Source organism: Bos grunniens, chromosome 7, assembly GCF_055505025.1.
Source record: "Bos grunniens cultivar Pamir isolate PY7600 chromosome 7, Bosgru_T2T1.0, whole genome shotgun sequence".
Classification (NCBI taxonomy): Eukaryota; Metazoa; Chordata; class Mammalia; order Artiodactyla; family Bovidae; genus Bos; species Bos grunniens.
Genome location: NC_141171.1, coordinates 71891687 through 71905665, shown reverse-complemented (window position 1 = coordinate 71905665; position 13979 = coordinate 71891687). Strand labels below are relative to the sequence as shown.

At 46.2% G+C, this 13979-nt stretch overlaps 1 protein-coding gene across 3 annotated transcripts in view; it reads left to right on the top strand.

The window, feature by feature from the left end:
• Positions 1-520: 520 nt before the first annotated feature.
• The window catches only part of CCNJL (cyclin J like), a 62638-nt gene continuing 49179 nt past the window's right edge, over positions 521-13979 (top strand). The window contains exons 1-2 of one of the 3 annotated variants that reach the window (XM_086412725.1): positions 521-657; positions 1428-1542. In XM_086412725.1, coding sequence (XP_086268851.1) covers positions 1477-1542 — 66 coding nt within the window. In that variant the 5' untranslated portion in view covers positions 521-657; positions 1428-1476. Of the gene's footprint in view, positions 658-755; positions 1039-1427; positions 1543-13979 lie in introns of those variants that run through there. The other 2 variants (XM_086412723.1, XM_086412724.1) reach the window with 2 other exon arrangements.

Genomic DNA, 13979 nt, shown 5'->3' with positions numbered 1-13979 from the left:
ATGGGGATTATCCCTTTATACGAATTACCTTATTTAATGATGCAGTATCTCCAGCAGATTGGTGTGGTTTTTATTCCCCGTTTCCACGTGAGGGTTCCCAGAGAGTCTGAGGAACATGGCAAAAGTTATCCAGTCGGTAGCTGGATTTGAAACGAGTCTGTGAATCTCCAAAAGTATCACAAAAAGCAATCAATCTGTTGCTCCATCAGAGGGGCTGATTCAAGGGAGTGTCTTTCCGAAAACAAATTAAAACTAAATTAAAAAGACAATGCTTTCCATCCACCTGACCATCCAGAAACACTGGTTTTCTCTCAATGTAATGAGTAGATCTATACTTTGCAGGAGCACAAAACAAAACCCGTTGATTTACTGAGCCTCCTTTAGAAACAGGGACTAGTGGATAATCAAGAGCGGGTTTTAGGGGCTTCCGTGGGAATTTTACATTTAGACATTCACCTCCGCATTGCAGGGCTAGTTAAAAACAAAAAGCAGGTGGAACCGACTAAAGGTAGAACAGCGCACGCGAGAGATAGAACTTTCTGGGGGCATCCTGCCCGCGCCTTTCACGAGTGGCGCGCGCAGGTGGCGCCGCGGTCCCAGCGCTGCCCGCGTGAGCACACGGTGGTGTCCAGGAGACCACCGGGAGTCCCCGCGAAGGTGAGAGGAAGCTTTCCACCCAGGCGGGGGTGGAGTGCGGACAGGAAAAACAGCCAGCTCGGGCGAAAGAAAGACTCCAATTCCCAGCCCCCAGCCCCGCGGGGTGCGGGGGCCGGCGGCGCATGCGCGAGGCCCGGCCCCCAATTCCCCCAGAGAAGGAGGGAGGCCCCCGGCGGCCCAGAGGCTGCGAGCAGCGGCGGGACCCGAGCGCACGCAGGGGCGCGGCGGCGGCAGGGGTGAGCAGGGCTACGGAGGCGGCGGTCGAGAGCTTGGAGCGCCCCGCGCCAGGGGCCCCTTCGCTTGCAGGCACCCGAGGGCACAGCCGGCTCGGCCCTGGGAAGGGCCCGGCGCCCGCAGCCCCCCACCTCCGGAGAGGGATGCGTGAGTTTCGCCCCGGCTGGAGGGCAGGATGTGGGAGCAGGACAAAGGCTGGGCGGCGGGGGAGGAGTTGGGGACGGCGAGCCGGTGGCCGCTGCCGGAGCCCCGGCCTCTGGAGAGCTAGCGGAGTCTGCAACTTTCTGTGCAACTTTTGCAAAAAGGAAGATAAAAATTCTGCAAGTTGTTGCAGAGCTCCAGATCGCCTCAGGTCCCGTGAGTAAAGGGGAGGGGACGCTGCAGCCTTCTTGGGATGGGAGGCGACCGTCCTCCGCTGAGTGGGGCAGAAGGGGGCGCCCGGCGGAGGCCCGGGCCGAGGACCAGAGAGGATGGGGATGCCGGGGTAGGAGCTGGGGGGCGCGCTGCGGGCTCTGAAGTTGCCTGTGTCCACTCAGGGTGTGCCCTCAGAGCCCGGTAGCCTCGGAGAGCGGCGCTGCAGACGCGATGATGGATGAGCCGTGGTGGGAAGGGCGCGTCGCCTCGGACGTCCACTGCACCCTGCGCGAGAAGGTCAGTCCCTCCTCGTCCTTGTCACTCGCAGGACTGGGCATTTAAAGTCCCTTTCGCTCTTGACTCCATATCCTCGGGTCGCCCTGCGTCGGAGCTAGGAACTCCTGGTGCCTTTCTTTCCTTCTGCTCTTAGCCTCCTTCTGGGACATTCGCGGGAAGAAGGGGAATGAGAAACGGGACTGGAGAGCTTAAATTGATTTTTCTGCATAGGAGCCCAGAGTTGTTAGACAACTAAACTGTACTCCTTAAGGTGGTATTTCCCATAGTATTGTCACCCGAGATTATTTTAAAGGATACATGAACGGACTTAAAAAAGTTACCGTGTATTTAATGTACAGTTTAAAAACATGTATCTAGCAAGCTCTGCGTAGAATAAATGATGCTGATTTTCCATTTATTGTAACGATATAGCAGTTCCTTTAAATATAAGTTTATTTAAGTAAGAGTAGTAACATGGTATAAAGAACAGTTAGGTTAATGCTAGACTAAGGCGTATGTAGTTATGCCCCACCCCAAATATATCTAGAATGGGACTGAATAAGATTTTAGAAACACTAGTCTAAAGGAGAGGCTACAAAACTAGGAGAATGTGGGGAGAAAACCAGCACTCCCCTGCCAGTGTGCCTCCACTGGCAGAAGATGGGGACAGCTGAGAGAGATCTCTGCTCTCCCCAACCCCTTAAAGGGAGAGGTGCTGATGGGCTCTGGGAAGGTGGCGGAGTCCAGGTGGGTTAGAGGTATGGCCTGTGTATCTTGTCTCCTGTCCCTGAGCTGAGACTGGGAAGGGTGGTTTGGGGAACAGGTGTGTAGTAAAAGGTGTATATTGGTTTCCTAGGGCTGCTGGACAAGCTACCACAAACCTGGAGACTTAATAAAAATGTGCTCTCTCACAATTCTGGAAGCTGGAAGTCCGAAATTAAGGTGTTAGCAGGGCCATGTTACTCCTTGGCTTTCCTTGGCTGGTAGATCATCACTCTGTCTCTGCCTCTTGTCACATGGTGTTCTGTCGGTATGTCTGTCTGTGCCTCTGTTTTCTCGCTTTATAAGGACACCATTCGTTGGAATGAGGGCTGCTTGACCTCATCTTAATTTAACTAATTACATCAGAAAAGACCCTATTTCCAAATAAAGCCATTCTGAGGTTCTGGGTGGACATGAATTTTGGGGGGACACTATCCAACCTAGTACGGGGAGGGGGAGGTCTCCTTAGTGGAGTTCCTGGGTCCCTGCATAGACAGGTCCCACATCCAGTGCATTTGCACCCAATGTCTGTGGAGTTCTGCTTAAAAAGTCATTAGCTATTCAGAGTTTTTTCCTCATGAGGGGGTAGCTGTATTCCAGTCCAATTATCTTATCTTTGTTCCTGTACCTACTAGGCAATCTCTGTTTTGCATTGCTTGTCAGGGCTGTGGCTTTCCTCTGCTTCCCTTGGTTTTTCTCCCCAGAACAGTATGGCCCAAGGTGCAAGCATATCAAGGCATATGGAAAAGAAATCCAGATCTTGATGGTTCAGTTAACATGCAGGGAGTGGGAGTGGTAGACCAGGTAATAAGGATTGGTCCTTTTCTGGAGGTGGTGGCTAGATGAATTAGTGAGGCCTGCTGTAAAAACTGGGTTTCCTTGTTCTTTGCAGGTGCCAGTGGTTGTCAGTTCTGCTTGTAGCTTAGGGGAATGGCTTTGACCTCATTGGTTCCTTTCTGGCAGGAAGGATTTCTGCTGCTACTGCTAAGTCACTTCAGTCCTGTCTGACTCTGTGCGACCCCATAGACAGCAGCCCACCAGGCTTCCCTGTCCCTGGGATTCTCCAGGCAAGAACACTGGAGTGGGTTGCCATTTCCTTCTCCAATGTATGAAAGTGAAAAGTCAAAGTGAAGTCGCTCAGTCGTGTCCAACTCTAGCGACCCAATGGACTGCAGCCTACCAGGCTCCTCTGTCCATGGGATTTTCTAGGCAAAAGTACTGGAGTGGGGTGCCATTGCCTTCTCCGAAGGATTTCTGAGAGCAGTATAAACTCAACCAGCTCAGTTACCTGAGAATCCTAGACCTTTTGTATATAAATAAGAATGTTCTAATCTCTCCTTCAGCCACTCAAAGGAGCAGGGCAGGCAGTTCCCCATTAATTGTGCCTCACCCATGTCGTATTAGTTCACTGTTGGGCTGCCTACCTTGAGGGAGGATGGGTTTGTCCAGGTCTTACGTGTTAGAGGTTGAAAACTCACTTGAGTTAGTGCTCAGAGTCACCTGTGACTTAAAACTGGTCTTATTAGTTCCTTTTTCTTTTTAATTGAAGTACAGGTGATTTACAATGTTGTGTCAGTTTCTAGTGTACAGCAAACTGATTCAGCTATGCATATATATATACATATTGTTTCATATTCTTTTCCATTATAAGATCGGAGAAGGCAGTGGCACCCCACTCCAGTACTCTTGCCTGGAAAATCCCATGGACGCAGGAGCCTGGTGCCCTGCAGTCCATGGGGTTGCGAACAGTCGGACACGACTAAGCGACTTCACTTTCACTCTTCACTTTCATGCATTGGAGAAGGAAATGGCAGCCCACTCCAGTGTTCTTGCCTTGAGAATCCCAGGGATGGGGGAGCCTGGTGGGCTGCCGTCTATGGGGTCGCGCAGAGCTGGACATGACTGAAGCGTCTTAGCAGCTTAGCAGTGCTATACAGTGGGACCTTACTGTTTATCTGTTCTCTATATAAGTTTGCATCTGCTAATCCCAAACTCTTAGTTTATTTCTCCCCTCCCATCTTCCCCCTTCAGTAACCATAACTTTGTTTTCAAAGTTTGTGAGTCTGTTTCTGTTTTGTAAGTAAATTCATCTGTATCATATTTTAGATTCCGCATGTAAGTGATATCATATGGTATTTGTCTTTTCCTTTCTGACTTAACTTCACTTAGTATGGTAATCTCTAGGTTCATCCATGTTGCTGCAAATGGCATCATTTGATTCTTTTTATGGCTGAGTAGTAGTCCATTGTATGCATATCACATCTTCATTCATTTGTTGATGGACATTTAGGTTGCTCCTATGTCTTGGGTATTGTAAATAGTGCTGCTATGAACATTGGGTTGTGAATGGTGTTTCAAATTTGTGTTTTTTCTGGGTATAAACCCAGGAGTGGGATTGCTGGATCATATGGCACCTCAATTTTTGTGTTTTTTGAGGAATTTCCATACTGTTTTCCATAGTGGCTGCCCCAATTTACATTTCCACCAACTGTTAAGGAGGATTCCCTCTTCTCTACACTCTTTCCATTATTTTTATTGTTTGTAGACATTTTAATGATGGCCATTCTGAGCAGTATGAGGTGATACCTCATTGTAGTTTTGACTTTCACTTCTCTAAAAATCAGTGATGTTGAGCATTTTTTCATGTAACTAATGGTCATCTGTCTGTCTTCTTTGGAGAAATGTCTGTTTAGGTCTTCTGCCCAATTTTTGATTGGGTTGTTTGTTTTTTTGTTATTGAGTTGTATGAGCTGTTTGTATATTTTGGAAATTGAGCCCTGTAGGTCACATCATTTGTGAATATTAAAGTACTCCTTTGAGTATCCTACCTGGCCCTGCTGCTTCTGTTGAAGCAGCCTTAGAGCCCTTCCTCATTTAACTACTTTTCTGCTGGGGCCTGGCGGTGCCAGCCAGTACAGGGGAGTCAGGATTCTTCCCCATCACACCTGTGCCCTTGAACTTCTTCACTGAACACGAGAGAGGAGCAGATCATCCCTACCAGGCTAGTGGTGACAGTGAGGCTGTTGGTGATGTTTTTCAGGCATATGGCTCAAGGAGTGTTCGGATTAGACTGACTTCCACTTTTTTTTTTCTTTTTTTTTTGCCAAAAGATGCATCCAGCCATTTAAAATGAACAGGTTCTGGATACACATGATGGAATTAGGGCTGGGGATGGCTCTCAGCTTGAGGCCCAACTTCGTGGTCCTTCAAGCCTCTCTCCCCTCCCCCAAGTGCCCTGGCCCCAAACTCATGCTTCCCTCATGGTCCTGTTACCTGTGTCCCACTCACCAGACTGTGAGCCTCTCACAGGCATGCGGTGTGTTGTGTGATATCTCAACTTTACCAGACCAGCGTGTGGTATGGAGGGAAGACAAGGGGTGTCCACTGCTTCACCTGCTGCAGGCACAGCCACTGGGGGAGCACAGAGGCGAAGGACCAGGCTCAGGTGGACTTCCTGGGGCACTCGAATGGTGGTGCAGGAGTGCTTCCCAGGAACCCTCTGTCGGGTCTCGAGCATGCCCCAGGAGGTTGCCCTGGCCTGGCGGGGGCTGTCCATGTGAGTGGCTGCAGTGCTGGCCGTGGTGCCAGGGACAGGATCAGGTGAAGGCCGCCTCCTGGCCTCCTATGGACTTAGACAGTAGATAGTCTCATTCTCTTCTGGGATAATGTGGGAGTGGGAGTGGGGAGGAGAGGAACAGAGGAGGGACTAGGAAAATAATTCCCCGCAAAGACAGATCTACTGACCTGGACCAAAGTCCTGCCTTGGGATTGTAGGAAAAGACCTACAGGTTTAGCCCGAATAATAGAAACCTAGATCATTCCTCCCACACTTCTGCCGGGAGGTTCCATTTTCCTCCCTGAATTTTGTTTTTGGACGAGCAGTACAATAGATAGAACTCACTCTGGTCTCCTTTTGACTTATGTCCATTTTATACATAATCATCATTCCAGTTAGGAGGAAGTGCTTATGTTAGTAAAACAGAATGTTTAATAGCTCTCATCACTGTGATTTAAGGCTTCTTGGGTATGTGGAAGACTTTCTGAATATGGGGATTTCAGAGGAGTACTTGGGGAAGAAGTACCCCCACCCTCCCGAAGCCACGTGGACAGCGCTGGTAGCTTTCTCTTCCAGGACTCTGGGAGCCTGTGTGCCAGAGGCCTCCTCCTCCTCCAGCCCCCTCTTCCTCCATCAGGCATTCACCTTCTCCCAGGATCGGAGTCACGTGGTACCATTGGGGTCTTCTCCATCACCCTAGATTTGAGATCTTCAGAGCAAACAGCCACGGAATGTATATTCCCTAAAACAGCCAGTTTTCTCTTCCCAGCCAGTTTTCCTGAAGCTGGGTTTCTTGTACACATAAAGGCCTTTAACTGTGTGAGACTGTGTTTTTTGAACCAGTGGAGTGTTAAAGGACATTTGTACTGATCTGTGACTAAATTTACCCAGAGAAATTCTGAAACACCAACAGAAATGATGTTTAGTGATGATAATGTTGGTGGCTACCGCTTCTTGAGCACTTCATATGTTTCAGACAGTGTGCCAAGCACGCCCCTGTGTATTATCTCACACTTCATATTTGCCCCAGTTCTGGGACTGACCCTGTAGATGGAAACTGTAAGACAGAGTGTGTCAGTAACTCTCGTGAGATCAAATCCCTGCTTGTATCAGAGCCTGAACATAAATTTGTTTGGGAGAAAACCACCCATTTTAGCCAAGAATGGAAGTACAGCGCCAGGAACAACCAAGGCTCTGCCCTCCGTAACGCTGTAGGCTCTGTATCTTAGTTTGTGGTCCGATGGCTCTCCAAGGGCTGGGTTCTCCCTAAACCATCCTGAGAAACCTGGGCATTGGGAATTGCTGACTCCCAGGGCAGGGCCTCGCTTATCTGGTCCTGGTGGGTCCCCTGCCCCACTTGTGCATGGCGCTTCTCACCTTGAAGTGATCTGGCCTCTGCTGTTTCCTGCCCCTGGGGTGCACCTGGGGGGCTGCTCCTGTTTCTCCCGGCTGGAAAAGGGTGAGGTGCCTTGGGACCTTCCTCTTCCTGGAACTCGGACAGCTGCGTGTGGTAGGGTCTCATCCCAGCTCTGTCCTTCACCTGGATTAAAACCGCTGTCTCGTAGTGACTCCTAAAGTGCGCACATTCTTTTATTTTTCTTTTCCAACATCCGTGGTCCCTCTTCTCACTCCTTCCCTTACATTGCTTGAATGTCCCCACTGCAGAGCTGAACATCTGTCTCCTTATAGAAGGTGTTGACCCAGGTTACCTCTTACTTGGTTTTTCTATTCCCTTCCCCCTCATTTTTGGGTTTCTGCACCCCCAGGGAGCAGTTCTTCCTAAATCATGAGGTACACCCAGGTCCACCCATGAGAAAATGTACCATGTACTGGGATGTGTCTGCCCAGCTTAGTTCCAGGAATGTGTCTCCCAGGCCTTTCAAACCCGAATGCTGGCTGGGACAAGCCCTTGGGGACTGACAGGGGCACCTTGTGGTGGTGGTCTTCAAGTGGGAAGACAGCCAGCCAGAGGTAAGGGTGAAGCTTTTAGCGGAAGCAGAAGTCTCTGGCATGCATCCTCCAGAGCTGCTGCAGACTGCTATGGAGGTGTGTGCAGCCAGAGGATGGAAGGTGGATTGAGAAATGGGGTTCAGAGGCAGGAGGAGATGGCCTTCAAAGTGGCATCTGGCTTGCAGACTCACTGACTGCTCTGCCTTACCTGTATTCTCTAGGAAGCTGGGGACAAAACTGAACCAGAACTTGGCATTTTCTCTCAAGTCCTAGCAGCCTTAGACTGTAGAAGGCCCCAGTGTGCCCTCAACACTCAGCTGAGACTAGATCTTTGCATGTTATCCGTTTTCTGTGGAAGAAGTAGATTATCTCGAAGGCCCCGTTTCATCTGTAAACCAGGAGAGTGATTCCTGCTCCCTGCTTCCCAGGTATCCTGGGAGAAAATGGGTATGGGTATCCTCCTTCCGTCTCCCGGGCCTCTGATTGTGGAGTGGGGAAGGGTCTTGGCGGGCATCCTAGTTGGCTGGGGAAGTCTGTGCTCCCTAAGTGAAGGGAGGACAGTTAAGACTTCCGGTTGGCTCTGTGCCCTTGCCCTTGACTTGTTCTTTGTCTTCCTAAACCACACAGCCACTTGGGTAAAGGGAGTGCAGCCAGCAATTCTCTCTGAGAGAACCTGCCAGAGAGAGGTGACATTGTTGGTCTGCTGTTTCTTCCTTTTCTTTCTCTCTCTTCTTTTGGCCATTCTGCGCAACTTGCAGGATCTTAGTTCCCTGACCAGGGATTGAACCCATGCTCCTGCAGTGGAAGCACTGAGTCCTAACCACTGGATGGCCAGGGATTTCCCTTCATTTTTTAAAAAAGTTATTAAACACACAAAGTACTTTTTTTGTTTCTCTAGAAAACTACGAAAATAAATACAAGCAAACAGAAGAAAGTAATATTCCCCCCACAACCCCACTCCTCAGAGTAATCTGTTAACATTTTAGTGTAGGTTCTTCTGTTCTTGTGTGTGTGTGTCATCACATTTCTGTACAGCTTTTATTTAGTGAAGATGGAAAATATCTTTTCTTAAAACACTGTTGATTTCATAATATATCATGCTCACATTTCCATATCGTTCTTCTTCACCCAGTCCTGATTATTGGACTTTTGCAAAAAATTTGAAACAATTCATTGTGTTTATTTAGAATAGACAATATAAGAACATTGTAAGAAAGAAAGAAACACATATGAAAGGTTGGATGGTGAAGAGGCTCTAGTTCCCTCCCTGAAAGGTACCACTGACTCCAATTTCTCCTGAATCTTTCCAGAGTTATCCTGTATATGAATAAACCATGTGTGTGTGTTGTGACACAAGTGGTAGTAGAATTTATACACTTCCCTGTACCATTTGATTTTTTAAATGTTTACATTTTAATAATTCAAATGTTTTATGAAACCACCAACAGAAGCCCCATGACCAAAGGGAATTTTTTTGGTCTTTTCTGCTCACTGTAACGATAAAGGTATAGTGTAGATACTCAGTATATATGTGTTGAATGAATGAATGAAATGTTTCTTTTTGGCCATTTTTTATCCAAATGTATACATTTTATTTTATATAAATGTTGTCATAGTGTATTACAGTATATTATAGTTTCATAATTTTTTTGTTAACTGTATATACTAAATAACTTTCTAAGTTAACTATTGGTCTACAGGTATCATGCATAATGTTCTATTGTATGGATATACCATGATTGGATTAACTTGTTTCTTTGTTGAATACTTAAATGGAGCTGCTTATTCATTTTTTTAAGCTGAAGTTAATTTATATATGATACAACACACAGATCTTAAGTAATTTTGCAGTTTTGAGTATGCAGCAAGTTTTGACAAATGTATATACATGTAGCAACCACCATAGTCAAGAGATAAAACATTGGCATCAACCTAGAAAGTTCCCAGGTACCTTTTCTCAGTCACTCACCCCGTCTTGCTCCCAACACCAGGCAGTCACTGAGCTGTTTTTTGTCTGTGTGGATTAGTTTATCTTTTCCAGAGTGGAAATGGAGTTACGTGTATATGCTCTTTTCTGTCTGTCTTTTTAAAGTGTTAGTTTTTTAACACTTTTGAGATTCACCTGTGTTGTGTCTATTAGGAGTTTGTTTCTTTTTTATTGCTGAGTAATATTCCACTGTATGTATATTAGATAATTTGTCCATCCCCCTCTTGATGGCCTTTTGGGTCATTTCTCTTGTTCCATTTGATTTTATACAACACTGAAGTGGTGATCCTACTCTGCTGTCTATGAGTGTGCTCATGAGAATAAACGCCTAGAATGGAATTGCTTGTCACAGGGTATGATTTTAAGAACTTTGTATTTCACCAGTTAATAAATTCTCAAAAGTTGCACCAGCTTTCACTTGAACCAGTGGTGTGGGAGGGTGTCTGCTTCCCAGTAACTTTGCCAACCCTGGTATTAGCCTTTTCTAAAAGTCCAGGGACCTCCCTGGTGGTCCAGTAGTTAAGAATCTGCCTTGCAATGCAGGGGACGCGGGTTCAATCACTGGCTGGGGAATTAAGATCCTACATACCTGGAGTAACTAAACCCACACACCAGAACTACTGAGCCTGCGAGCCAAAACTAGAGAGTCCATGTACTTCAACGAAGAGCCCACATGCTGCAACTAAGACTAAAATAAATGGTAAAAAAAGAAAAAGTCTGTTCCATTTTAATAGGTCAAAATGGTGTCTCTTGTCTGTGTTTAAAAAGAATCAGGAACTCTGAATAGGAAAAGTACTAAAAGATGCGAAGGAAGCGGTAGAGAACTCTGAACACTTTCCAGGATCTGGGGAGGCCCATCTGCAGCAGAGAACCATCCTGAGACTCATGTCATGCTAGGGGAGGCCTGCTCACCTTGGACTCAGGCCACAGAACTCTCCAGGCTCCCCCTGCGCCCCGCCACCACAGTGTGTGCATGGAGTCACTTGGAAACTGAATCCTGAGGCTGAATTTGAATTGTCCTGAGGCGCTGGCCCCCTTGTAGGTCACTGGAGCAGATGGTACCAGAGCCTGGATGTTCTCTTGGTAGGGACATCCCTGCTGGTAGCACCAGCTACTTACTTACTGAGTTGAAAAATGATCGTCTGGTGACTTGAGTGGGTGGGTTGGGATGACAGGGAAGGGTAGGGAGGATCATAAGAACAGCAAGAAGCATCAGGAATTGGATTGATTGAACTAGTGTAAGGAAAAGTTGTAGAAAACCTCAGTGCGCGTCAGAGAGGAATTGGTTTCACTGTGGTTCATCCATGCACTAAAATAGGTGGAATTATTAGATGTGAAGAGGTACATAACTTTATACTTAATAACAATTGATTTTTCTGATCATTGTAAAAGTGATCAAATGACTTAATAGGTCTGACTCTTTGGAGTGAACTTGTCCTTAATTTTTTATTATAGAAATTTAAAAAGATACACAAAAGTAGAGAGAATAGTGGAGTGAATCCCTGTGTACTCTACACCTAGCTTCAGTACCTGCTTCTTCTTTGGACAGCATGTCATTTCACCCATAAATATCTACTGAGATAAAGGCCATTTTAAAAAGACATAACAACTATGCCATTCTTACAAAACTCACTATCATTCATTAATAGTCTTCTATGACTCAGTTCCATGCATTGGAGAAGGAAATGGCAACCCACTCCAGTATTCTTGCTTGGAGAATCCCAGGGACAAAGGAGCCTAGTGGGCTGCCGTCTATGGGCTCGCAGAGAGTCGAATATGACTGAAGCGACTTAGCAGCAGCAGCAGCAGCATGGCTCAGTTCGTGTTCAGTTCTCCCAGCTGTCTCATAAATGGCTTCTATAGTTGTTTCATTTGAATTATGATCTAGATAAGGTCCATGCGTTACATTTTCTTAATTGAATGACAAATGGCAAAATTTCCTTTTCCCTGGTGCTGTATTGCCAGATGACACCACCCTTAGGGCAGAAAGTGAAGAAGTAAAGAGCCTCTTGATGAAAGTGAAAGAGGAGAGTGAAAAAGCTGGCTTAAAACTCAGCATTCAGAAAACTAAGAGGGTTCTTTAAATTCTATAGTGCTATAAAAGTTTCAGAAGTTTCACATACATGATTTAATATAATCCTGTAATAACACTTTTTTAAAATCCGCCTTCTCCTATATTGTCCTTCCTCTTTTCCTCTCTCCATTGGTAACCAGCAGTTTGTTGTTTATATCTGTGAGTCTGCTTCTTTTTGGTTATATTCACTAGTTAACATTTTTTACATTCCACATATAAGTGATATCATACAATATTTGTCTTTCTCTGACTTATTTCACTTAGCATCCATCAATGTTGCTGCAAATGGCAAAATTTCCTTTTTAGGGCTGAGTAGTATTCCGTTGTATATATGTAGACACCACATCTTCTTTATCCATTTAGCTTTTGAAGGACAGTTAGGTTGCTTCCATACCTTGGTAGTTGTAAATAATGTTGCTTTGAACACTGGAGTACACATATCTTTTTGAATTTGTGTCTCTGGTTTTTTCGGCTATCTGCCCAGGAGTGGAATTGCTTGGTTGTATGGTAGTTCTATTTTAATATTTTGGAAAATCTCTATACTGTTTTCCACAGTGGCTGTACCGGTTTGCATTCCCACAAGTAGTGTAGGAGGGTTCTCTTTTTTTCTCCACCTCCTTGCCAACATTTGTTATTTGTATTTTTTTTTCCTTTTGGTTGTGCTGGGTCTTTGTTCTTGCAAATGGGCTTTCTCTAGTTGCGGCAAGTGGGGGGCGATTTTTTGTCGCAGTGGCTTCTCTTGTTTCGAGGCACCGGCTTTAGGGCAGTCAGGTGCTAGGGCTCGCAGGCTTCAGTAGTTGTGGCACGTGTTTTTGTTAGTGGTGGTTCTCAGGGCTTAGAGGAGGGGCTCCGTAGTTGTGGGAACGCTGGCTTAGTTGCTCTGTGGCACGTGGAATCTTCCCACTCCAGGGATCAAACCCTTGTCTCCTGCATTGGCAGGTGGATTCTTATCCACTGTACCAAGGAAGTCCATTACTTGTGTTCTTTTTGATGATGGCCATTCTGTAGATGTCAGGTGATATCTCATGGTTTTCATTTGCATTTCCCTGATGATTATTGATGTTGAGCATCTTTTCATGTGCCTGTTGGCCATCTGCATTTCCTTTGAAAAATGTTTGTTTAGTTCTACCCTTTTAAAAATCCAGTTGTTTGTTTTTTTGATTTGTATTTGATCTGTTGAATTGTATCAGTCATATCATTGCAAATAACTTCTACTATTCAGTAGGTTTTAAAAAATTATTCTTAAGTCTTTCATTCTATAATGGTCTCCCTGCCTCCCATTGCCTTAAAAAATTATTTTTCATGCCATTGAATTTTGGCTAATATGTCCTGAAGGACACCCCATATTCTTGATTTGACCTATTACTTCCTCATGGTGTCCTTAACTTCACTGTTAAGTTTGGCTTGTGTACTTTCCTACTCTGTGGGACTAGGACATGCTGTAACCTTCTTGTTCTCTAGCTGTCAATCAAACATCACTTTTTCAGAAGAACCTTCCCTGGCTGCCACACAAGGTCAATGTGGGCCCCTGCTATGTTCTTAGACAACCTTTGATTATTCCTTCAGCACGAAGCACAATTTGTAATTGTATACTTATTAATGGAATTACTCCATTTGGATCTCCCTGGATGGCAGGTTTGTGAGGACAGGCTGGGACTGTGTCTCCCCAGTTCTGAGCAGAGCAGCTGCTGCATATGAGCAGCTCCCCTCCCCCCATTGGTATGTGCTCATCACTGACGCCTGGTCTGGGGTCTGTGCTTTATAGTCCACACCTCACCTTCCTGGACCTCACTGCCTGGTGGGGTAGGTAGCATGGCTGCCAGTAACTCCATCTGCTGGGAGAGAAACAGCCTCCAAGGACTTCAGCACTTGGACATTAAGTGGGAGAGCTGGGACCTTAAAACCTCGAGATCTGCTGTCCCAAATCTGACTTTCAGCAAGCAGAGTTGCATGCAGCCTTGAAGGCAGTGGTATGTAACAGGAACTTCCCCTGGCGGCGGGGCAACACCTGGGCACCCACACAGGGAGGTGAGAAGGCGGGGGCGAGTGGTACAGAGCTGTTGGCTCTGAGTGGAAATCTCTCATGGGTCTCTTGTGTTAACTTTCTGTTTTGAAATAATTTCAAACTT